Source organism: Pseudochaenichthys georgianus, chromosome 6 (genome assembly GCF_902827115.2).
Source record: "Pseudochaenichthys georgianus chromosome 6, fPseGeo1.2, whole genome shotgun sequence".
Taxonomy (NCBI): Eukaryota; Metazoa; Chordata; class Actinopteri; order Perciformes; family Channichthyidae; genus Pseudochaenichthys; species Pseudochaenichthys georgianus.
The window spans coordinates 725,508-752,730 of NC_047508.1; the positions used below are offsets into that span (position 1 = coordinate 725,508).

Consider the following 27,223-nt stretch of genomic DNA (forward strand, 5'->3'; position numbering starts at 1 on the left):
TCATTACTGAGAAATGTCAAACAAATTCAAAACCTTACATTTGAAAACAGGTTTGCATTCCTCCACTTAAGGTGACGTTATCATTGGAAACAATAAAAATGAACTATTTTGATATAGAATCTATAAATTGAATCGTTAGAGCAGAACAGAATGGTTGTATTTTTTAGCCTAAGTTCCGTGCAGCCTCTAGTTTCACCAGGTGGAAACATGGTCTATATAATGTGAATACATGTTGACGTAGACAGTAAGAGGCCCCTGACATCAGGCCTATACCAAAACATAGTAGGGCCTCTGCATAGCAGTATGAATAGCCTTAAACAACCCACTCTGTGGTAACGAGAGTCATATTTCTGACCCTTATGCCCTAAGTGAAGCCGTTAGTCTCATCTGACTGACCCAAGGGTTTGGTGCTGGTGTGACCGGGAGGCTTCCAAGTGTTCAGAGCAGACGTCAAGCTTTCAGTTCATGGCTCGGTGGGAGGGAGCAGGCCCATGTGAGACAGTATCAACGGCTTGTAAAGTTCAGTTTGAGGAATGTCATTCTCTCTGGGAGCAGGAAATGGTGTCCATTCTCGGACCAGACCATTAATGTCATGTAGAGCAGCCATAGCATCTATGTGACTGCACTCAGCCGGACTTGTAGCAGGGCAGAACTGGGTGACTTTTAGTGAAGCCGTCCGAGGCCATAGACAACGTGGAACCACGTACCAACAAAAGGGACACAGGGTCATCAATGTCTCTCTTTACCATTGGCTCAATCATAAAACAAATCAGTGGGATAAATGTGGAACACTAATCCATCATGTGAAATGTTGAGTTAATTTAAATAATTACTTATGGGTTGAAATCAAATTATCATTACCATTCAAACTAAAGTCAGTTAAAATAGGACTTGCATGGATCAGAATCTAATCAATACACCATTTTCCCAGCTCTGTAATGAAAAGGATAACAAGCAGGGATGCAAACTTGGCACCTTTTGAATACAAAATAGGTCGTTTGTGTGATTCATGTAGATCTGCAATACAAATATTATTGGGGTGTGGGCAAGGTTGCCAACTTTGGGTACCTGGCTGTAGTGAGATTTTGATATCATGGGTTTAATTACACACATGCGCACAAAATGACTGCTATCGTGTCAGTAGCGGGACCTTAGCATATATTTAGGATATATATATAATATATATACAAATACAAAGTAGCTTTGCTGTAGTTTAACTCCTTCCAGTGTGAAGGATTGGTAGCTTTCCCACCACTATGTGTTAACTGCTGTCCTATATACAACACTCTCAGTGGGTTCAGATGGGTACTTTGACATTGATGACATGGTTGAATGTAGCCAAGTTGACTGTAGCCAAGTTGACTTTTTCCTGCTTTTTCTGCATTTATTGTATGCTGTTAAATGAAGACAGAGTAGCTCTGACTTTGATACTCTAACCTTGTTCAGCTGCTTTACTCTCACAGCATCGCTACAGACCAGAGACACTGCCAAACACTTCTTTACTTTTAAGACGTAAAGTTGCAGCAATACCATTTTTTCGTATGGAAGAGCTACTGTATAGGCACAATACTGACATAAAACCATGATATGGATAGGTGTTTTATTTTAAACAATATATGTCAGTATATATGGGATCAGTTTTGGCATCATGGTTCTGTACATTTTCAGAACAAAAAATATGTGTAACTGTGTTGTAAAGCTGTCAGAGCTGAGATGTTTCTGCTGTCGTCACTGACATTCTGAAAAATCAATGGAGGGGAACCGGATCTAAATCCGGTTCCCAGAGCTCTACCTCATATTTGGAACCGGACAAAAAAGCCTATGTTTATATATGTGTGCATATTTACCATAATGTATTGTATACAAACATATATTTGCTGCTGTAGAAGTGACATTTATTTTGAGTGTTGATGTGGTAGCAGCTACAAGAGTCTTGCCCTAACATTTTAAAAGTTGTTAGCTTGTCCTCTTTCCGTAGAGATATGTTAAATCATTCATTCAGTTTTTACTAATCAGTCAAATTATGTAGTTATTTGGTATGCTATTGATACGTTTATTGAAATGACATCATGGCTAAATGTTTCTCTTGTCAGTCTATTGCCACTGTTGTCTTAATCGTTGATCCATTATGTGGTTGGTAGAGACAGTCAGAACAGCTCGCTGAAACTCACTGAGCTTTGATTTTGGACACTTTCAAAATTGACACTTTCAGGTGATGTCGTTGTAAAATAAATCTCTGAAGTGTATCAACAAGCAGGACCTCTGTCAGTTTGAGCCTGTCAGCGTGCAGTTTGACACAAACCATTGTCCATTGATCTGATCCTGAACAGCTCCCTGCTCTCTGCTGCTCCTCCTGAGGGTCCACAGGTTTACTCTGTTTAGAGATTGTTGTTAAAGGTTTTTTTACTGCATGGAAATAAGGGTTATGAGCCCGGCATAGGTTGTGTTATTTATTCTACAGCTTGTAAAATGTTTGTGGTGTTGTGGTTTATAAATACAGTTGACTTGAAATGTAAATGTAAATGTAAAGCATGCCTTTTAGCATCTGTCATTAAATGAAGTTTGTTGTCAATGATTGGACTAAAATCATTGAGAATGTCATTTTGTTCATATTTTTGACTATAATGGCTTTACATGACATGGTTTAAGGTCTTGTTTTGTTTCCTCTTTTCAGATTTCCTCTCTATGACAGAATAGGTCCGCCCGTGTCCCGGTCACAGTATGGAGCTGCAGAATCTGTCCAATGGGAACTACCATGATGCTGCGGCCCCTGTGGAGGGGGGGTACGTTTCCTCTTTGTGACTACTATTTGTCTGAATTGCTGTGAATTCTTGGGGGATCAAGTATATTCATGTTGAAGCTGTTCAGTGATGGGTTTGTGTTTCTGTTTGTTAATGATACAGAGTCCCACCAGAGGAAGAGAAGTTCCTGCCTCACAAGAGTGATGGATCCTCTCCTCAGTTCACAGACGTGAGTATGGCTGTCACTGTGCACTAGTGCACACACTCACACACAACCCCCACAGCACAGTGTTGCTCAGCAGGGGTGGAAAGTAACTAAGTACATCTACTCAAGTACTGTACTTGTTTTTATTTACTGTACAATTTCGAGGTAAATTGTGTACTTTTACTGTCCTACATTTCTTTTGCACATTTAGTTACTTTGTAGATTTGGATTGATGATGTGAAATATGAACAACAAGGCCCCTTGCTATTTTATAAAAAATGGCCAAACAGTATGCAGCTTCAAACTGAAACTGTCACTAAAGTGCCTGTGGCCTTATTTCTCCTTTACATCTAAATGTTTTTTAATGCTGGACGTTAGTGTTTGACCAACAGAAACCCTACCACATTCTGTGCATTTCTATCCCATAGACAACATATATTACCCTTGAGGTCTGTAATCTTTGTATTATAATATGTTTAAATCATTTATTAACATTACGTTTGCTGAAAAGCAATACATAGCACCTGCTATAAAAAGGTGTAGCTCCTGTTTTTGAGCCTTATGTCGGCCAGTCAATGTTTGTATATCCTGTATGAAGACATTAACATTTTCAGTACAGATACAAAATAAGGTTCCCTTTTGGAAGCTTATTAACTTTTAACTGTTAGCTAATGCAGACCTCAACTGATTATAATTCAAACACGCTGCAGGACTTCTAGTAAAATACAGTGATATGCATCTTTTTGTGAAACATCAATCAAAAATGTGCATCCTAAAATGAAGTCATTGTAGGTTTTGTGTTGGTTAGGTTAATAATCCAGTCTTGTACTTTACAGTTTGAGGGTAAAACCTCCTTTGGGATGTCTGTGTTCAACCTGAGCAACGCCATCATGGGCAGCGGCGTTCTGGGTCTGTCATACGCCATGTCCAACACCGGCATCGTGTTCTTTCTGTGAGTACCACTGTGAGCGACTATATCATCAGGCATATGAAATCCAAAAGAGCAACAACTCACTGCATACCCGGTGCAAAAGTTATGGATGTTCTTCAGCAGATCCCATCCCTCTTAAGCAGATACCCATATGGCCACAGTGTTGTAGTCCATATTGGCACAAACGACATCACCAGGCAGCAGTCTGAAGTCCTAAAACAGTCTGTTTAACGAACTTAAAAAATCAAGTCCGATCCCCACGCTGGACCGAGGTAGCGGACGTTTCAGCAGGCTGCTTAGCCTGCAGACATGGTTACTATCCATCACTCAACTTTACATTCATAGACCATTTTAATCTGTTCTGGGAACAAACCAATTTCTTTAGCAGAGATGGCATCCACCCTAGCCAAGGCTCTCGTGCACTATCTGCAAACATTTTCCCCCCAGGAAGTGCGCCGGAGTCTGTGCCCAATATTCGTTGTCTCCAAACGGCGGTACTGCAACTTCCGTATCAGTCCGTGACGCCAGTGCCGAGAGAGAGAGAGAGAGAGAGAGAGAGAGAGAGAGAGAGAGAGAGAGAGACCGTGTTGTTAGCATCTGGTTAGCTAGTGTCATAAGGAGCTGTTTGTTCCACAACAAGCTGGAGGAGAGTCCTCTCCTGAGCTAAAGGACTCTCTGAGTGTTTAGATCAGGGTTGTCAAACTCAATTTCTTTGCGGGCCACATCAGCATTATGGTTGCACTCAAAGGGCTGGTTGTAACTTTAAGACTATATATCAAAATACATATATAAATATTTAATATATATAAAATAATGTATTATATGACATTATTGCCTCTGCATTGGACTATTATCGGATAGGGTAATAACTTCATAATTAACTACGTCTGAAAGCAGAAGTCTAGGGCAAATCATTGCAAGTCTCTTCACTGACAATGTTACAACATTATTTAAAAAAAAATCTAATTCTGAGAAAAAGGCAAATTCTAAGAAAAAAATTATATTTTGAAGAAAATAAGTCAAATTCTGAGAAAAAAACTTGTTTTGAGAAAAAAAGTCAAATTCTGAGAAAAAAGGCACATTTCAGATGCATTGTGGGATATGTAGTTTATAGGCAACGTGCTTCTGTAAATCGGCATTTAACCGTATAATAAACAATATTCTTTGAAATCTCTTGAGGGGCCGCATGAAATGAAGTCGCGGGCCGGATTTGGCCCCCGGGCCTTGAGTTTGACACCCCTGGTTAGATAGTTAACTTTAGTCTAAGTTATCTCAGTGGGTCTCAAACGGTTTGGTCATAAATTATTCAAAAGATTATTTCCGCGGCACACCTTCATATGATCATTATAGTTATAAAAAAAACAAGAGAATAAAAGAAAAACAGTTATGAAATACTATATGGCAGTAAAACAAGAATACAGTTTAAAAGGGGAGTGATTTGTAAAATATCCATAAAGAAAAAGAACATCTGTTTACAGTTCTGTTTCATATGGGTGTTGAGAGATGTATCCATAGATCTCTTAATGTTGCTCTCAAAGTGCACCAGATTGATGCTTTTAACTTCAATATTTAAAAAAAATCTTCCCGGGGGAGCATGCCCCCGGACCCCCCTAGAGGAGGTGAGGTCCGCTCCCCACTCGTAAAAAATAGCGCTTTACCCCAGCCTATATGCCGTGAGCTGATTATCGAGCCTTCACTGTAACAGTCGCGGGTGTACTGTGTGTTTGCGTGTGGGGAGTGCTTTTGTGCATGCTCTATAGTGCCCGTAATAGTGTTCACTGGAGTCCAGCACCTCAGCACCCCCACTCAAAATACCTTCCCGTGCCTCTGATGACTATGAACCACAAACCTCCCCCAATCATGATGTTGAACATTTCCCCCTGAATTTTGTTGAACCTCTTCCATTCAGTGCACTAGCCGCACCTATCAGTTATTCCCAACCACACCCCACCCATGTTTCCATCCCTGTCATTACAAATTACAGACCAAAAAGACAGCAAGGGGTTCGAAGCAATCCTCAAGATGGTAAAAACACCTGTTACCTGCGGCCACTATCTATTACCTCCACATCGGAGTCACTTAGTGAAAATAAAATACATTTGGCCTTACTTGATGTTAGGTCCTTAGCTGGCAAGTAATTTGTAATCAATGATCTTATAATAGAACAGCAAGTAGATTTTATGTTTCTTACTGAAACTTGGCTAGATACCAACAATAGTGCTGCAGTGCTTATCGAAACAGCACAGCCTAAGTACAGCTTTATGAGTGAAGTTACTGTAGAGCTGAGAAGAAAGGTGGTGGAGTGGCTTCCTTGTACAAGGATGTTCTAAATTGCAAGCAAATATATTTTGGAAAATTCACTACTTTTGAATATCTTGCAATTACACTGAAATCTTCCTCACGTGTTTTATTAATAACCATATACAGGCCCCCCGATACTCAGCAAACTTTCTAGATGAGTTCACACAGCTGCTTTCTATCATATGTATTGATTTAAACACATTAGTTATTACTGGAGATTTTAACATTCATGTGGATAACACCAACGATAAAAATGCTAGAGCATTGCTCCATACTCTGGACAATTTTGGTCTGACTCAGCATGTTTTAAGGGCCATACACTGGATTTAATTATGTCAAAAGGTCTTGATATTTGTAAGGTGTCTGTTTCTGATGTCGCTATCTCTGACCATTACTGTATCTCCTTTGTCTGTCACTGATGTGATCCACACAAAACTGACCAATATAATCAACGCCATTGCTCCTGTGAAAATTAAGAAAATCTTTGGTAAAACAAAAGCACCATGGAGAAATTCGCCATCAGTGAAATTTCAAAAAACAGAATGCCGGAAAGCTGAACGCAGGTGGTGGAAAACAAAACTCAATATGCATCATGATATTTACAAAGACAAACTATTCACCTACGGTCTTGAACTGAAGAAAGCTAGACAATCATTTTTCTCTGCTCTTATCAACAAAAATATCAATAACTCTCGTTTATTATTTTCTACTGTTGATAGGTTAACCAACCCCAGAATGGAAATAGCCCCTGAACTAATCTCTACGGTGGCCCTGAATTGCAAGACACCACAGCATTTCACAAAACACTACAGTATTTCACAAAACACGACAGCATTTCAGAAAACACGACAGCATTTCAGAAAACACCACAGTATTTCAGAAAACACCACAGTATTTCAGAAAACACTACAGCATTTCACAAAACAACACAGCATTTCACAAAACACTACAGTATTTCACATTGGACGGAAAGGGCATAAAGTGGCGAAGTCACGCCCATCTACTTCCGGTCCATGGGACCTTATTTCGGAAAAATAATGTATTGAAGTCAATGGAGAGAGAAAACTTATCTTTCAATCCCGTTTGAATTGTGCCATGAATTACACATATGATATTTGTCAATCTTAAAAAATCATTTCCATGTAAAAAAAGTCACAGTTTGTCTTAAAAGTGTTGAAATATAAGACTATGAAAAATACGCAACTAGAAAGACTACAAATCCCAGAATCCCGGTCCCGCATTGTGGCGAAGGTGGCTTCGTCACTATGGACTGACGGCTTCAGGCCGGGTGATAGGGCACTTTGTTGGCGTGATTGCACAGTATAGGTTGTCTGTGGCTGATGATTGTGTGCACCTGGTGTCCTGTGTTGTCTCCTCCCCCCTCACCTGTGTCTTGTTGTGATGATTGGAGCGTGTGTATTTAGGCTCTGTTGCCCTGTCTGTTGAGAGGGCTGGGTGTGTGTGTGAGATCCTTGTGGCTGCAGGATAGGTGAAAGGAGAACCGCAGATTGAGGCGGTGAACTTTGTGCCCATGTTTTTAATAAATGCCCACGCTGGGTTATATTTTTGGACGTTCTGCCTCTGCCTCCTTGCTTGGTCGGGCCGCTCAATTGTCAGCTTCACACGCATGCTGGCTCTTACGGAACCGACTAACTCCCCTTGTGTGTGTACAGCTCACAACATTCCCAGACTTGGAGTGATTTTCACCTCTTTTAATACTTTTCGCCTCATTCTGAAAGAAAGCAGTGAAATGTGCCAACGTGACAGCCATCTTGGTGTGTGGTGCGAGACGGGAGATGTAGTTCATTGAGTGGTTTCACAAAAAAAAAGTGTTACTTCACAGTTTTATGACACATTTTTCTTTTTTGACTTGCAAAATTATCTTTTAAATTGACAAACATAATATGTGTAATTCATGGCACAATTCAAACGGGATCGAAAGATAATCTTTCTTTCTCCATTGACTTCAATACATACTTTTTCCGAAATAAGGTCCCATGGAGCACAAACACTTCTTGTTTGTGATTGGACAGAGCTAGCCAGAGAAGCACTGATGTGATTGGTTGTTTTTGCTGCCAGTCAAGAAATGACGCTTCGTGATTGGTCACCACCCCAGCGCAACATGTCCCAACACATCAACCGTTAGCTGTTAGCACACACTCAGAGCTCACAACTTCTCATATCTGTTCAGAAACTGGACAAAAGCAAGGCACACTGGTTAAGGATGGCAGCTTCCTCATCGTTGCATTCGGAGAGAAATAGTAGAGACGGAGACGATGAACTGTTTAGCCCGCCTTGGGCATGGTTTATTTCTATGCACTGCAGGTGCATCCTTTCGCTCAGCCGAGCTAACTTGGAATATTATTTTTGTGCAGCGTATACTCAAACAGCGATAGGAAGAGCCCACTGCCTGACTCGGACATGCTGTGGAGTGAACCGTGGTCACCTCTGAGAGGGAGTTGGTTGACGGCTAAAAAAGCTATAATATCAACGACAGCTGACATGTAATAACGGTTCCGTGCCAGCTGATCCGCACCAAAGTACTAATTTCCTATTTGTTTCCTCGCGTATCTGTCTCTCTCTCCACAAACTCTCACATGAAATGTGTTCTTTTGATGCGGCATGCCTTAGCAGTCCTTTATCAGTCTGTAATGCGTGTTTCCAGTCGCAAAAACCTTTGACAGTAAAAGCCGCATCAGATGAAGACGTATTTACTTTAAACTGTCTACAGGGGAAACAAAAGGCTGCGTCTGCTTTTAACGAATATTCAAGCCATGGTCTATTGTACCATGCAGCAGTGGCGTTTTCTCCCGGAGGCCAAGGGTAGCCAGGCTTCCCCTGTTTTTTCGGATTGTAGTTATAATTTAAATAAATAAATAAACTTTGTTTTGTTTCGATAATTCTCCTTTGCTGTGTGTTGCTGCCGGCCCGTCTCTCCCCCATTCTCATTGAGTATTTTACAAAGAGTGAAACAAACAGCGCCCCTCTAGATGTTACGGTGAAACAGTAGATTGCATTCACTGTTGCGAAAGGAGGCCAGCCGAATCTCGCTTCCCTTGGTGAAAAAGAATTGAGGGATTGACCAATCAGATGAGGCTCACGTGATGCCCCTGCCAACCTGTGATTGGTCAGGGCCATGCCTCAACTTAGTGTTGCAGTGACGCGTCCTAAAATCCGGAAGTAAACTGCGCTCGGTTTAGGATTTTGGAAAATAGCTCGAAATAAGGTCAGTGGAAAACGAACCTGTTAGATAAATGCAAGTCGGATAATATCCACATGTCTACCCTACTTTTATAATTTTCAAATCATAAATCTAATCGATAGAAGATAGATAGCTTCACTGTATCACTCTCACCGCCGTTACAAAGTGGTCAAAAATCCTTTTATTCATTTATTGGAAACATTTTCATGATCGCTTTTTTCGTTTTACATTTTCATTTATTGTCATTTCTATTCAGTCAGTCATTAAGTGCTATTAAAATGTTGATGTGCTACATATCCACACAAACACACAAAGTGTGCAATCCAATGAATGTTAATCTAACTGGGTTTTGATAGATAATATATCTCTTTTTCTTCTCTCAATTATTTTATTTCTATTGTGCACTATTGTTCGTTTATACATTTTAAGAATGGCGTTTATCTGTTTTGAGAATGAGTTCTTATTTACTCGAGCGATTAGAGCTAATGGGCTTATCTCCATGTAATACTATGGTAGACCACCCAATATTCGCATCGCTCTAATCGCTCGAGTTTCACCGCGGCTGTCAGCTGTGTTTGCTCCTGTCATTCAAACAAGAGGCGCTGAAGAGGGGGCGGGGCGTATCTCCATGTAAATCCTATGGGAGATACCAACTACAACAAAATGAACATATTTGACCGTGATTTCATTGTAATACACGTTTTAAAATGATGCCGAAGTAACTACATACTGATACCGGTTAGTAAAAACCATGAATTAATGCTTTGACAAGTCTGCAGACAAGACGGCAGGCGAAAAACTTTTAAAATGCGTGTTTTCTGAATGGAATCGGATCCATCAGGCTAAACCAGGGTGACCAAACGTCCTCTTTTGCCCGGACATATCCTCTTTTCACGCCCTGTCCGGGTCGTCCGGGGGGGGTTTATAAATTCATGAAAATGTCCGGGTTTCGCGGACCGTTTGCATGTACTTAAATTGACTGGCGCATTGCACAGAATACTACGGTACTCTGTTGCGTGTGTGACGTAATCCCTGAGTCTGAAGATTTGTGGGGGCTCTACAACAGGGTGTCCGCAGGGTCTTAAAAAGTATTAAAAGTTGATAAATCAATTTAGCAAAAATTAAGGCTATTAAAAAGTATTAAAAAGTATTAAACGGCATTTTCCAAGGTATTAAGAAGGTCCACAGCAACGACAACATGAAACACCCTTTAATTTACTGAAACAACATGTCGGGAAACCCCCTCAAGGTGGCCCCATGCATAGCGTGCCATAAAATGCTGCTTCTTATTTGAAGTTTCGTTGCCTTGCTCCGCTCGGGGGGCGGGGGGGGGGGGGGTTTATCTGCTGGTGGACTACCTGAGAGATATACAGCAGGAGAACACGCCGTCCACCGCAGAGAATAAACAGAGGGGCAACCATGACAACCATGCTCCGGGGTCTTCTTCGCTGCTTTTGGTGTATTTTGTGTATTTTTTACCTCAATATTTTTAACTATTTATTCCCCCGTATGATTGTATGTCCTATTGCTGTGTTTTTTAGTGTTATGTATTTGTTTGTATTTTTTGCACACCGGGACAGAGTTGCACTCTGAATCTCGTTATACTCTGTGTATAATGACAATAAAAGGCTTTAACTTAACTTAACTTTAACTTAACTTTTGTGGCAGCAGCAGCACCACTTACAGGCCTGGCATATGTACTACAGCGTTTCCAGCATTTCCATTTAGTCTAGTGTGAACGGACACATTAATGAATCGAATGCGTGTGAACGGAAGACTTTTTTGCGTTTTATTGTATGCGTTTTACTGTATGCGTCCTCGTGGGGCCGGGGTCTAAGCCAAACTATATCCAGTCACAGAGATCTGCTATTTTAAAGTAAGGTCAACACATATCGACCCTAAATATAGTCTATATTAAGAACAAGAAAAGTCTTAACATATATATCGTTTTTTGTAAACATATGACAAATGTGTGAGGGTGATGACGTCAGAGCATCGTCCTCTGTGCCGGGCTTAGCCCCGGACAGCCCCAGCCCAATTTAACCCCTGGGTATTTGTGAGGGAGCTCCTATATGGCATTACCCCGCTGAAGCTCACCAAAGTTTAATATATTTCATAGTTCAACGTTTTGTCAATTGTTTTGTTTATTGGTCAAATACTGGTTTCTACTTGTTTCTACTGGTTTCTGATGGTTTCTGATGGTTCTACTGGAATGAAAGAGCACAGAGCACAGAAGCAGCAAAGCAGCATGCTGCATTAAACCTGACCTTCACAGAGAGGTTGAAGTTCATGTGGAGAGGAGGCTTCAGTATGCACTCTGTTTAGTTGTGCTATCTTACAATCAATATAGTAAATGTGAGGTCAAGTGTCGCCAATGTAACCGGTTAGAACTCGAAGTTGCGATGAGGTCTTAAAATGTATGGAAAGGGTCTTAAAAAAGGTCTTAAAAGGTATTAAATTTGACTTCAGGATTCCTGCATATACCCTGTACAACTACGCTGACACACAAACAGAGCAAGGGGACAGAGCGGACCGCAGCTCACATTCACAATGCCAAAGCGCAAATGTACTTTTACAGATGAATTGCAGAAGAAATTCCAAATGTACCGACCCGGTCGGAACAAATGGGAGGCGGAGTACACCGTGTGCAAAGCTTGCACATACGTGTGTGTCCAATAAAGGTGCAGGCGATCTTAAAGCGCACATGGACACAGACAAACATAGGAAAGCTGTGCAAGGTGAGAGTTTGTCGGGAAAGTTGACAGACTTCTTTGTTAGACCAGGCAAAACGGAGGATGCTGTAAATGCAGCGGAGGGTGCGTTTGCATTTCACACTGAAACATCACAACAGCTACAGACCTATGGAATCAAGTGCCTTGCTACAAAAAGCATTTCCAGACTCTGACACTGCCAATAAATTCAGTAGTGCGCGCACTAAAACCGAAGCCATTGTCAATGGTGTTATAGCGCCCCACTCGATTGATGTCGCACATGAAGCACTCAAAGACATCCAGTACTGTGGTGTTTCTACAGACGGGAGTAACCACGGCAACACACTCTCACTCCCTAAGCGTCCACGGAGCAGTGAAAATATTCCCAATCATAATCCAGTACTTTGACTGGAAGAGGGGTGGCATGTAAATAAAATTAATCGAGGTTAAAGACACACCAAATGAGACAGCAGAAACCATTGCACAATATCTCATTGAAACATTGGCAAAAAACAATTTGTCTGAAAAATGCATTGCATTTACTGGCGACAATTGCAACACAAACTTTGGAGGAATCCGACGTGATGAAGGGGGAAAGAATGTGTTTGCAAATGTGAAGAGGTTGTTGCAGAAGAACTCTGATCGGTGTGGATTGCCCAGCACACATATTGAATAATTGTGTTCATGGGGCAGACACAATAGATATTGACCTTGAGAATATCATGTTCAAAATCTACCAGTACTTCCACATGTACACTGTGCGCACTGAGAGCCTGAAGGAATACTGTGATTGTGTTGACATTAAATACAGAAGGATGCTTTCTCACAGCAAGACAAGGTGGCTGTCATGCATTGAGAGGATGATACAGATATTTCCAGCCTTAAAGGCATTCTTTCTGTCTCAGCAAAAACCACCCATAGTGATCAAGAAGTTTTTTGAAAACAAATTCAGTGAGATCTACCTCTGGCACATGCAGTCACTCATGTCTGTGTTCCACACCCACATTCAAGACATGGAAAAGGAGAAGAACTCCATTATGGAGGTAAAGAAAATAATGAACAGCATCCACACCATTCTTCTTCAACGCAAGAGCAACAACTTCATGTCCCTTAAAGTTAAGGGACTACTGGCACAAAAGCGTAGTGATGGACTTGGTAAGGAATATGACCAGTTCTGTGCTGATGTGCAAGGCCTGTACAGTACATGTCTGGAGTATCTGGAGAAGTGGATGACTCCCATGGAAGAGTTCTCCACATTCACGTGGATGGATCTGAGTGAGCCACCAGAGTGGAATGATGTGGAGGCCTGCATCAAGTTCCAAGGACAGAAGGAGGTGGTAATTGATGATGTCAAGTGTTTTGACCAGGTCACCAATCCGAAGAGATTCACAGAAAGGTGCAACCGTGATGAGGAGTTCAGTGGCCTGCAGGTGTACCAGAAGTGGACCACGACACCCGATGGACACACAAATATGGAATTGTGAATTTCGCACGAAGATGGCCCCGAACCACACACGAAGGCAACATTTACATTACATTTAAGACATACAACTGCAATGAAAGTACAAAAAACAATTATGTTACAGTACTATGATACTGTACTGATATCTTCAGACTTTGTTCTTTACTTTATCCGTCTTTATATGTTTTTATGTTATACGTTTTCTCCGTAATGTTGTTTCCATAACAACAACAACTTCCTGTCAACTGTCCTTCAAAATAATATATTATATCCTTTTTAGTTTCACAGAACACAAATTGGATTATTTAAATAATATGTTTACATGATTTTGTTGTGCAATAAAACAACCCGATGGACACACGATAAAGGACATTTTCAAATTCGGCTGTGATCGTAGCAACATCGGGCCATTCGTAAGGGCATCTTAAGCCATCGTATGATCACTGGTGAAGTTTCTCAGGCTCCGGCAGCAACTTCGTGAGCGGTGGAAAAATCTTTGGCATGCTAAAAAATTGCCGAAGGACCTTGCGAAGGTTCATTTTCGTGTGGAATTCGTGTGTCAATTTTGCCCTTCGTAAGGCCATCGTGAGGGTATCTTGTTATCATCGGTGCCATCGGGCATTCGCCCCGATCAGAGTGAGGGTGAATGCACCGGTGATAATACGAAGATGACACGATTTGACAAGATGCCCTCGCGAGTGCCTTACGAAGTTGCCGCTCAGGAAGTTGCTGCCGGAGCCTGAGAAACTCCACCGGCGGTCATACGATGGCTTAGATGCCCTCACGAATGGCCCGATGTTGCTACGATCACAGCCGAATTTGAACATTTCCTTTATCGTGTGTCCATCGGGTTTCAATTTCGGGACAGTGTGACAGGGGCTTTAACGAGTCCCTCAGATTTGTAGGTTGATAAACAAAAGGTTGTAATCAGCAAGCTGTCATGTGAGAAGACAGGATAATATCATGTGTACTGTTAAGGAAAGGTGCTGCATCAGGAGTACATGGTTATGTTTTATACATTTCTAATGTACTAATTCTACAAAAATCCCCTTTCAGTATAGAATACAATAATTGGTCAGTGTCCCTTTACAATATAATAATTAGCTATCAACCTTTTTTAACCTCATCGTGAAAAGGAAAGCGGTGTTGTTTCAATCTGGGGAACAAAATAATTTGTTTACCTAAGGCTACTTTAAATATTTAATTGTCAAATACAGTTTTTTAGCAACTGAATTGAGTTTGATTTACTATATGAATAATAAAGAACCATGATTGAATGCACTGCTTCTGTTCAAGGGAGTGGCAAGTGTAACAATGATAATAGCCAAAATAATTCTACCAAAACTATTTTATTAAAGAAAAAAAACTGCAGGTGTACAAGCTGTTGGTATATATTGGTACAACAACTGTAACACTAGGAAAAGGAACTAGGAGTGCAAGAGCATTATTAGCTTGAAATGCAACGACACAAGCCCAAAGCCTGAATCGATGGAGCCTAGAGCCATCATCATGTCCTGGTAGAACTCCTCATACGTTTGGTAATGGCTGGGGAGCTTCAATTTGGTGAAGCAGGTCAGAGCCATGGGGTGTTTTGCCGTAACAACCTCCACGTTTAGGTATCTTGACAGCAGCTCCCACCCAACCCAGAACCTCATGAGGTTGCGCAGTATGTCCGGCGGCGACACTATGAAAGAACAAATGTTTATGTATTTAACATTTCATCAAAACTAGAAATTTGAGTCCATAAAACCTTAATATGTACCCCATGCATAGATCCATATGTGTACCTTGATATATGTGCATTTTGTGTTTTTAGAACTTCCATCTCTTCAGCTACGCTATGCTTGCTTTTTTGGTACATGCTTAGTAATTTTAACATCAAAACAACTAGATACAAATCGAGATGCAATAAAAGAGAACATAAGAAGAGTGTTACCTTCCTCTATGAACTGCTGCAAAAATCCAGTGACGACACTGACTTTTTCCAATGGAACAGGGTAAGGTTCGTCCTCGTTGCTGCTACTATTGGGTTGTGGCCAGTTGATGTGCAGGATCAAAGTCTACATGGGATCATATACACATTAGTTTAATGCTTAAGATTGAAAAATGACTGTAAAACTCTGTGCAGTGAGTCTCCAAAAATAAATTACATGCACATTTTTTAATTAATGCAATAATTAACAAATCCAATACAGACAAAAGCAGCTTTACCTGCGAGTTGAGATCCTGACTTGACTCTAGGAAAAAGGATCGGGTGAACATTCGGCCTTTCCGTAAGAAGAGGCCAGATTCCAGTTTCTTAAATGCCTTTGCGCATTTGTTTGACAGGCTGCCTAACACGGTGAAGGACCTAGAGTACACATAGAATTGAAAGGACAGAAAGCAACATTTACACTGAGGCACTACTCTATAGGAAAGACAATATAGTAGCAAAAAGCAGCCTGGCTTACAAAGCTAACCTCCTAACTGTTTACCAAATAATTAAATAGAAACATATTACAGCATGGGAAAGCAGTTCCTGGAACAGCCAGTCGTGGTTGGTGGAGGTTGGAACAGGGAGGTCCCAGGACAGACAGAGATCGGTCACACTGCTGGTTGCTTCTGCAGTAAGTACTGCTTCTTTGAGCTAAAACAGGAACACATTTAAGAATGACAGGCATAGTTGTGCACGAGCAATCAACAACAATTCCAAAACAAATTAAAAAAGCCAATGTCTGGTGTAAAAGACAGACACAAAAGCTTTGTAAATCATTTCTAGCATAACAGCCCAGCAATGACCTATGAATGGAATATTTGATTATGCACAAGATGAGAAATGTATGAAGCATGTCAACTTGTAACCAAGATACTCACAAAACCAATCGTTTCCCGATAATCCAGATCAGGACAGTCCAGCAGGGTCAAAGCTGATGCCGCAGTGACCATGCTCCCCCAAGTCAAGAGAGTCACTACAGGCAAACTGAGTGAGACCCAAACCACCATGCAGGAAGGAAGGGCCAATCATTCGACCTGCCGTCTCAAAGACGCATAGCAGCTGCTTCTTGATCACAATACAGGCAGGGGTTGGGAACCTTCTTTTCCCTCTTGGCTGATCAGTATTAAACATACTTGGGAACTGCCTGATGTAGGAATGACAATATAAATTGTTAGAGAAAGGAGATACTCTAATAACTCTATAGAAGATTTATTAATCATAAACGTGTATGTGGCTTTAGTTGATGGTTTTGTTTACATTATTTCCCATCATTTAAGAAATATACGGTTTGACCTTGCACTGACAGATTTAGAACTAGTCAATTAAATCACCTTCTCATCGCCTGCCTCACCCTAACATCGGTGTTAGGCACAGGTTGGGCACTGCCTCCCGCCCTGGCTGGTACGCTGACTTGTACACTCTCTGTTGTGCTAACTTGCAATGGGGTTGATGGTGAAGTAAGCTCCCTGGCTAATAATTGCAAAAGAGCCCGTGCTGCTCCCTCGGCGATAGACACTGTCAAACGCTATTACGTTTGCTTCATAATTAAGCAAACGTAATAATGTATAGTTCGAGATTATTGCATGACTAACGAAAAGATGTGAAAGTATTATACTTCACTTACACTGTTAGCGGGAGCGCCACTTCCAGAAGCTATGTTGATGGAGATGAACTCTGAACTTTTCACACCCCCAGACTCCTTCTATAGGATAGAACTGAAACTGGGTTTTCTTCTGAAGTTTTTCCTTGTACGATGTGAGGGTCTAAGGACAGAGGGTGTTGTATTGTCATACTGATATTCTGTACACACTGTAAAGACCACTGAGACAAATGTAACATTTGTGATATTGGGCTATATAAATAAACATTGATTCATTGATTGATTGATATAGGGAGCCAGTGTAAGGCAGCCAGAACAGGAGTAATGTGGTCCCTTTTCCTAACTCTGGTTAGTACACGAGCTGCAGCATTTTGAATCAGCTGAAGCGACTTGACTGACTTCTTGGTACTCCCTGATAATAAAGAGTTACAATAATCCAGCCTAGAAGTAACAAATGCATGGACTAGTTTCTCTGCGTTGTTTTGAGGCAAGATATGCCTGATCTTTGCAATGTTACGTAGATGGAAGTAGGCGGTCCTTGAGATTGATTTTATGTGGGCGTTAAAGGATAAATCCTGATCAAATATAACACCAAGATTCCTTACAGTCTCACTGGAGGCCAAATTAATGCCATCCATAGTTAGTATATCTTTAGATAATTTGTTTCGTAGATTCTTCGGGCCAAGTACAATAACTTCAGTTTTAGTCATGTTTAACATCAAAAAGTTTAAGGTCATCCACGTTTTTAAGTCCTTAAGGCAGTCTTGAATTTTATTTAGATGATTAATTTCATCAGGCTTGATTGATAAATATAGTTGAGTATCATCCGCATAACAATGAAAGTTTACAGAATGATTCCTTATAATATTGCCTAACGGAAGCATATATAATGTGAACAAAATAGGTCCGAGCACTGAGCCCTGTGGCACTCCATGGCTAACTTTGGTTTGCGTGGAAGATTCATCGTTAACACGTACAAACTGAGAGCGTTCAGATAGATAGGACCTAAACCAGCGTAAAGCAGTTCCCTGTATGCCAACTAAGTGCTCTAGTCTTTGCAATAGGATATCATGGTCGATAGTATCAAATGCAGCACTGAGATCAAGCAAGACAAGAATAGAGACAAGTCCCTTGTCTCTGTGCTATGATGTGTTCTAAAGCCAGACTGAAAATCTTCAAATAAATCATTGTTTTTTAAGTAATCACACAACTGTTTTGCGACTGCTTTCTCAAGAATTTTTGAGAGGAACGGAAGATTAGAAATAGGTCTATAGTTGGCTAAAACCTCTGGATCGAGGTTGTGCTTGTTACGCTCCTCGTAAAGAGACTCAAAACTTGAACCCACTATGCAAGAACACTTGGGACGGAGACTTAGGTGAAGTGTCAAACAAACTGGATTTATTTACGTTCCTCAAAAAACAGGCAGGAGACAAAGTAAACTCTCAACAGAGTGGGAAGAACGTGGAGCAGGGATGAGACGGAGGTTGGGCTGGACGTGGCAGGCAGGACGGAATGGAATATGGAATATCTGGAACAGGCACAAAACAGAACAGGATTAGTATATGAAAAACTCCAACTGGAAGAGTAAACAAAAAGACTAGCAATACTAGTCAGCCGGAACTGGAGTTTACCACTGTGAGTATACGAAGAACTGGCGAAGTCTGATGATCGAACCGGAGTTTTAAGCAGCAGCAGGTGAGTAGTGGTAATCAGTGATGATGAGAAACAGGAGCGGAGGTGAGTTGGCGGAAAACGGAAAGTAGGTCAACCACGCCCAGCCAGGAAGACAGACAAACAGATAGACAAACAAACAGAAAAAAGGAGAAGGAGATACTGCAATTCCTCACAGTACCCCCCCCTCAATGGGAGCCACCTGGCGACCACCAGGCTTGTTTGGATGAGCCCTGTGAAAGGCCCTCACCATGATTGGGTCCAGGATACGGGAACGAGGAACCCAGCATCGCTCCTCGAGGCCATAACCCTCCCAGTCCACCAGATACTGGAAACCCCTGCCCCGACGTCTGACGTCCAAAAGACGGTGCACCGTATAAGCAGGGTGATTGTCGATGATACGGGCGGGAGGAGGGGGTAAGGCCGGAGGGCTCAATTCACTGGTGTGAACCGGCTTAATCTGAGACACGTGGAAAGTGGGGTGAATTCTCAGAGCTCTGGGAAGCTTCAACCGGACTGCGGAAGGGTTAATGATCCTTAGGATGGGAAAAGGACCAATGAAGCGTGGGGAAAGCTTCTTGGACTCAGAGATGAGAGGAATGTTGCGGGAGGACAACCAGACTGACTGGCCTGGGACGTATAGAGGAGCTGCCTTTCTGTGACGGTTGGCTGATCGCTGGTTCCGTGCCGAAGTCTGGAGAAGGGCAGATCGTGTATCTCTCCAGATTTTCTGACAGCGACGCACATGCTGCTGGACTGAGGGAACTGCCAAGTCTCGCTCCTCTTCGGGGAACAGGGGCGGCTGGTACCCCAATGAAGCCTCAAAGGGGGAGAGACCAGTAGCGGAGCAGGTAAGAGCGTTGTGGGAGTACTCAACCCAGGAGAGATGAGAGCTCCAAGTAGAGGGGTTTCGGTCGGTGATGCAGCGGAGAGCTGACTCCAGGTCCTGATTAGTTCGTTCTGTTTGGCCGTTTGATTGGGGGTGATATCCAGAAGTCAGGCTGGCTGAGGCTCCCAGGGATTGACAAAACTCCCTCCAAACTCGAGAGGTGAACTGGGGACCGCGGTCTGAGACAATGTCGGCAGGGATACCATGTAACCGGAAAACATGTTCTGTGAGGAGTTGGGAGGTCTCCAGGGCTGACGGGAGTTTTGGAAGAGCAACGAAGTGAGCTGACTTGGAAAACCGGTCTACTACAGTGAGGATTGTGGTGTTGCCCTGGGAGGGGGGCAGGCCGGTAACAAAATCCAGTGCGATGTGTGACCAGGGACGACTAGAGATAGGAAGGGGCTGGAGAAACCCTGCAGGAGACTGGTGGGAGGACTTTCTCCTAGCACACGTGGGACAGGCAGAAACGTACTCCAGAGTGTCCCTGTTGATCGTTGGCCACCAGAAATGTCTCTTCAGGAAAGAAAGAGTGTGGTTTACTCCGGGATGGATTGAGAACCGGGAATTGTGGACCCACTGTAGAACCTTGGAGCGGGCAGCATCAGGAACAAACCGACGGTTCGGAGGACCATTGCCTGGATCTGGTTGCTCTCTCAATGCCTCCAGGATGGTGTTATTAATCTCCCAAGAGAGGGCGCCTACTACACAACTCTTGGGAAGGATTGAAGCATCTGGAGGATCAGGAGAGTCAGGAGAGTATAGCCTAGACAGAGCATCGGGTTTTACATTCCTGGAGCCAGGGCCGAAGGTGAGGCAAAAGTCGAAGCGACAGAAGAACAGAGCCCATCTGGCCTGTCGGGAATTCAGTCGCTTCGCCGACTGGATGTAGGAGAGATTCTTGTGGTCCGTCCAGACCAGGAAAAGCTGCTTGCTGCCTTCGAGCCAGTGTCTCCACTCCTCTAGTGCCAACTTAACAGCCAGAAGCTCCCTGTTACCAACATCATAATTGCGCTCCGCAGGAGAGAGGCGACGTGAAAAAAAGCACAGGGATGGAGGATGTTATCAGGACCAGCCGTCTGAGACAAAACTGCTCCTACTCCAGTATCAGATGCGTCCACCTCCACAACAAACTGCTTCTCTGTGTCTGGCTGAATAAGGATGGGAGCTGAGGTGAACAAGGACTTGAGTTTAATGAAAGCTCTGTTAGCCTCTGGAGTCCAACAGAACGTGATGTTGACGGAGGTGAGTCTGGAGAGAGGTGCAGCTACTTTACTGAAGTTCCGGATGAAGCGACGGTAAAAGTTGGCAAATCCCAGAAACCTCTGGAGCTCCCTCCTTGTAGTTGGGACTGGCCACTCCACCACTGCCTTGATCTTTCCAGGGTCTGCCTCCACCTTGCCCTGACTGATGATGTAGCCCAGGAAGCTGATCCGGTTCTGGTGGAACTCGCACTTCTCCGCCTTAACATAGAGCTTGTTCTCCAGCAGTCTCTGTAGGACCGTGCGGACATGGTTCTCGTGTTCCTCCTGATTCCTGGAGAAAATCAGGATGTCGTCTAAGTAGACAAAGACAAAGCGGTTAAGGAAGTCATGCAAGACATCATTGATCATAGACTGGAAAACTGCTGGGGCGTTAGTGAGACCAAAAGGCATGACCAGATATTCAAAATGGCCCAATGGAGTGTTAAACGCTGTCTTCCATTCATCCCCCTGGCGGATGCGGATCAGATGATAGGCATTTCGAAGGTCAAGCTTGGTGAACAGGGTTGCCTCTTGGAGAGGTTCAAAAGCTGAGGTGAGAAGGGGTAATGGGTACTTGTTCTTGACCGTGATATTGTTTAACCCCCGAAAGTCTATGCAAGGTCGTAGCGACTTATCCTTCTTGCCTACAAAGAAGAACCCAGCACCCACAGGAGAAGAGGAGGGACGAATAATACCAGCAGCCACAGAGTCCGTGATATAAAGCTCTATAGCCTCCCTCTCAGGACGGGACAGATTGTAGAGGCGGCTGGAGGGTAGAGGAGCTCCAGAGAGCAGATCAATAGGGCAGTCATATGGTCGGTGGGGAGGAAGAGAGAGAGCCCTCTCTTTGCTGAAGACCCAACGCAGGTCGTGGTAAGTAGTAGGAACACCAGTCAAATCTACAGATGCATCAGGGCAGACAACAGGATTTGGGGAAACAGAAGTTGAAGGTATGGCAGAACACAGGCAGTTAGCGAGACAGTGCTGATCCCATTCAATAATCCTTCCCTTTGCCCAATCAATGTGTGGGTTGTGAGTACGTAGTCACGGGTAACCCAAAACCAGAGGTGTAGAAGGAGAGGATATTACCTTAAACTGGATAAGTTCACGGTGGTTTCCGGAGGTGATTAAAGTCACAAGGGGTGACTGTGCTGTGACTGATGAGATGATTTGTCCATTTAGAGCATAGGCAGTTAACGGTTCCTCTAGCGGCTCCAAGCAGAGTCCCAGCTGTTCAGCTAGCTCCTGGTCCAAAAAGCTATCCTCCGCACCAGAATCAATGAGAGCCTGGAGAGGCAATGTCATAGAACTAACACAGAGCTTGGCGGAAATAAGAAAACGAGTCAAGGATGGGGTTAGAGATGATTGCTGTGGACTCGTCAGGACCCCCAATCTTACTGACGAGCCTCCCAGTTTGGCCGTACTGGGCAGTTGGGAATGATATGCCCAGTTTTTCCACAATACAGGCATTGGCCTGCACCTATCCGGCGCTGACGCTCCTCCGGAGAAAGTCTAGCACGACCCAGTTGCATGGGCTCCTCCTGAGAAGAGGTGCGCACACTGGACGACGGGGGAAAAGAGGGAGGTCTAGACACCGAGTGAGCAGAGTAGGAAGAAAAACTGGGCTTACTGAGTGACACTGGTGAATCCCTCCGTGTTCGCTCAGCTCGAGGCTCCCGCAGACGACCGTCCAAACGAGACACTAAGGAGATCAGCTCTGAAAGATCCGCTGGAACGTCTCGTGCTGCCAATTCGTCCCGAAGCTGGTCCCTTAATCCTCTTAAAAACACCGCCTTGAGAGCCGCCTCGTCCCATCGAGCCTCTTCAGCGAGTGTGTGAAACTCGATGGAGTAATCAGCCACTGTCCGGCTTCCTTGTTGCAGGCTAAGCAGCTTATTCTCGGCGGAGCCAGAGGAGTTGGGGTGATCAAAAACAGCTGAGAACCAATCAGAGAAGCCCTCAAAACGTAGAGTGTCAAAATCCACCGAAGAGTTTAAAGCCTCTGCCCAGGTTAAAGCTCTCCCGCGGAGCAACCCCAAAACAAAATTAATCCTCGTTGCTTCAGCAGCAAATGCAACAGGACGCTGGCGAAAAACCTTGTTACATTGGAACAAAAAACCTCTGCATTTCTCCACATCTCCGTGAAATGGCTCAGGATCGGTGATAGGAAAATCCTGGCGAGGAGGGAGCAAAGGAGCTGGACTGGGAGTAGCCTGAAATGCTACCGTCGAGGTAGTGAGAGCGGAGATCTGGCACGCCAACTCGGAGACATGATGAGCCATGGACCGGTTACTCTCCACCAACGCTCGGATGAGCTTTTCGTGTTCACCCAGGAGGGAGCCCTGACTAGACAGGGCATGAAGGATTGGGGTAGAATCCGCTCCGGATCCTGCGGGGTTCATTCTTGGCCAGTTCTTCTGTTACGCTCCTCGTAAAGAGACTCAAAACTTGAACCCGCTATGCAAGAACACTTGGGACGGAGACTTAGGTGTAGTGTCAAAAAAACTGGATTTATTTACGTTCCTCAAAAAACAGGCAGGAGACAAAGTAAACTCTCAACAGAGTGGGAAGAACGTGGAGCAGGGATGAGACGGAGGTTGGGCTGGACGTGGCAGGCAGGACGGAATGGAATATGGAGTATCTGGAACAGGCACAAAACAGAACAGGATTAGTATATGAAAAAATCCAACTGGAAGAGTAAACAAAAAGACTAGCAATACTAGTCAGCCGGAACTGGAGTTTACCACTGTGAGTATACGAAGAACTGGCGAAGTCTGATGATCGAACCAGAGTTTTAAGCAGCAGCAGGTGAGTAGTGGTAATCAGTGATGATGAGAAACAGGAGCGGAGGTGAGTTGGCGGAAAACGGAAAGTAGGTCAACCACGCCCAGCCAGGAAGACAGACAAACAGATAGACAAACAAACAGAAAAAAGGAGAAGGAGATACTGCAATTCCTCACAGTGCTTTTTAAGAAGCGGTTTTATCACTGCTACTTTGAATGATTGTGGAACATATAATAAAGACATATTCATAATATTTAATAAAGAAGTGCTAATTAATGGAAAAACTTCCTTCAACAGCTTAGTTGGAATTGGGTCTAACATGCACGTTGATGGTTTAGAAGAGAGAATCATTGAATTTAATTGTTCAAGGTTTATGGCTGAAAAGCATTCTAGTTTACTATCTAGTGTAATATTAGAACTTACATTTCCGGGAGCTGTTGATAACACTATACTGGTCAAAGGCAAGAGGTCATTGATTTTGTTTCTAAAAGTAACAATTTTATCGTTAAAAAAGCACATCAAATCATTACTACTGAGTGCTATGGGAATAGAAGGCTCAATGGAGCTGTGGCTCTCTGTCAGCCTGACTACAGTGCTGAAAAGAAATCTTGCATTATTCTTATTCTCATCTATTAATGAAGAGTAGTAGGCTGCTCTCGCTTTACGCAGTGCTTTCTTATATTCATTGAGAGTAATATGCCAAATTAAACGAGATTCTTCAAGTTTAGTGGAACGCCCTATCCTTTCAAGTTGTCTAGACTTTTGCTTTATTTTGCGGGTTTCGGCATTATGCCATGGAGCTAATCTATGTTGTTTTATTTTTTTCTTTTTCAAAGGAGCAACAGAGTCTAATTTTATTCGCAGCGCACCTGTAGCACTATCAACAACATGATCAATTTGGGGTGGTGTACATTTTGTATAAGTTTCCTCCCTTACATGCAGACATGCTATCGAGTTAAGTATTGGTGGAATCTCTTCCTTAAATTTGGCTATAGCACTAATAGATCGGTTTCTGCTGCAAGAGCTTTTGACTAATGCTTTGTAGTCTCGTAATAGTACTTCAAAAGTTACTAAGAAATGGTCGGATAAAGCAGGATTATGCGGTTCGACTAATAGTTGCTCAATTTCAATACCATAAATCAGAACAAGGTCGAGTGTGATTATAGCAGTGGGTTGGTTTATTTACACTCTGACAGAAACCAACAGAATCTAATATAGAATTAAATGCAACAGTAAGGCTATTTTTATCATCGTCAACATGAATATTAAAGTCACCTATGATAATTACTTTATCTGTTTTAAGTACCAAAGTTGATAAAAACTCAGAGAATTCTGATAAGAATTCTGAATAAGGACCTGGTGCACGATACACTGTAACAAATAAGATTGGCTGCAAAGTTTTCCAGGTCGGATGCGTAAGACTAAAAACGAGGCTTTCAAAGGAGGTATAATTTAATTTTGGTTTAGTATTGATAAGTAAACTTGAGTCAAAGATTGCTGCAACTCCACCTCCTCTGCCCGTGCCTCGAGCAATATGAGTGTTAATATGGCTGGGTGGAGTGGCCTCATTTATGCTGAAATATTCTTCATGTCTCAACCAAGTTTCAGTGAGACAGCATATATCAATATTATAATCCGATATTAAATCATTTACCAATATTGCTTTAGATGCTAGAGATCTTGTGTTTAAGAGACCACATTTAATCTTCCTGTTTTGTTGCACTGTAGTAGTTGTTACATTTACTTTTATTAGGTTATTATGTATGACACCTCTATTAGGTTTTACCTTAAATTGTCCTTGGGCAGACACACACACCGCTAATATTGGGTATTTTATTGGGTTCGGGATCCCTATGGATGACTGCCTAGGAGAGGGGCAGCAGAGAGGCGTGTAAAACTGCAACTCCGCCTATATTTATATATAGGCATATAAATGTTTCTTCTGCCCGTAAGGGGCCAAACCGGGCTTTTCTGGATAAGCGCATTTTTAAAAACATAGTCATTGTTTCAGTTGGATTATTTGTCACAGTTGCTCCAATCAGATCGGTCTCCTCCATTTTGTAGATTATTTACGACTTTTGAATCTACATAAACACATCGGCAAAATCCGGCTTACTTTACGCATGTGTTTTAAACAGTTTAATCCCTTTGTGAATTGTTTCCACTTCCGCGCCGTCCTTTAATTTCTTCATTCAGCGGGAATCCAAATGAATGAATCCTAAGTCCAATAACCATCAAAGTCACTCCAATATTGCTCCTGAATTACGCTTTCATCCTCCTTTAACAAAATACTTCACATTCATCCAGTTTGTAACAGTAGTTGTAGCATTTTTGAGACTTTAAACTTTAATTACCACTGTTCCCCCCCCCCCCCCCCCCTTGTGTGTGTGTGTGTGGGGGGGGGGGGGGCGCACCTTCCAACAGGAGTCATTTGGGGGGGCTCTTGGGAAAAAAGGTTGGGAACCACTGCCCTATATAAACGTTACATTCATATTCAAATAAGACAATCTGCAAGAGAATTAGCTATATTTTGTTATTCTTAATGCTTGTCATTCACACGTTAAGAAAAGAAGTACCGATACATAGCAGAACCATTGTGGCGATGTTCAGCTTAATAAGCCTTATTCAACATAATTTATGTAGCTAATACTATAGCAGGCGAACCAAGTCTGCGTTTCGCTGCATTCCTTGATCTCCAGTTATAACGACGGACTCCACCGCCCGGACCTAACGGAGCCGCAGTGGGCTAGCTCCGGGACGCCGGCTGGAGCTAGCCCCCTGCGGCTCCGTTAGCTCCGGCGGCCACCACTGGGATAATTGGGTCCCCTATTAACATTTGCTCCCGTTTAGCATTATGGGCGTCATAGCCATAGACTATAAAAGTCTTACCCAAGGCTGAATCATAAACTAAAATGTATATGTATGTATAAAGGGTTACGTCCTTAGCTGGCTAATAAGTAACAAGCTAAGCTACCAAGCACACAAACACCTGCAAACGGGGTTAACATGTATAATATTATCATTTTAGACTTCTTGGAAGTTCTGTTAGTACATTGAAGCGCACAGCACAACATTTTAATTGTCTGGTATTTGTAACAATATTCCCTAAAAGGCACAATCACCACGAACACGGCTAAAGCTAAAGGGTCAAGTACAGTACTATGACTAACTAACGTTGTAGCCTAGTAGAGTGGACAAGTTGGTGTTAGCTGACAGTGAGGCATGTACATGTCCATCAAAGTGACCACGCCCTAATTTATGCAAAAACGTTAAGACCTAATATAAATAAAAGGGTCGTGTTAGAAAACAATTCACTCACAGATTCATAATCATGAAGGTGGAATCTAACTATATCGATAATAATATTTATTGCATCCATGGGTAGAAACATGTTTTTCTCTGCTGTAAATTTGGGCATTTTAACATGGGGGGTCTATGGAAATTGCTTCTTTCTGCAGTCAGTCCCTAGCGGCCCATGTATGAACTGCAGTGTGTGGCACTTCCGTATTG

At 42.8% G+C, this 27,223-nt stretch overlaps 1 protein-coding gene across 1 annotated transcript in view; it reads left to right on the top strand.

The window, feature by feature from the left end:
- Window positions 1-27,223, top strand: part of slc38a5b (solute carrier family 38 member 5b) — an 85,756-nt gene that overhangs the window by 7,331 nt on the left and 51,202 nt on the right. The window contains exons 2-4 of the mRNA XM_034084783.2: window positions 2,675-2,783; window positions 2,904-2,970; window positions 3,783-3,898. Of these exons, the coding sequence (XP_033940674.1) occupies window positions 2,722-2,783; window positions 2,904-2,970; window positions 3,783-3,898 (245 nt within the window). The 5' untranslated portion in view covers window positions 2,675-2,721. The remainder of the gene's footprint in view (window positions 1-2,674; window positions 2,784-2,903; window positions 2,971-3,782; window positions 3,899-27,223) is intronic.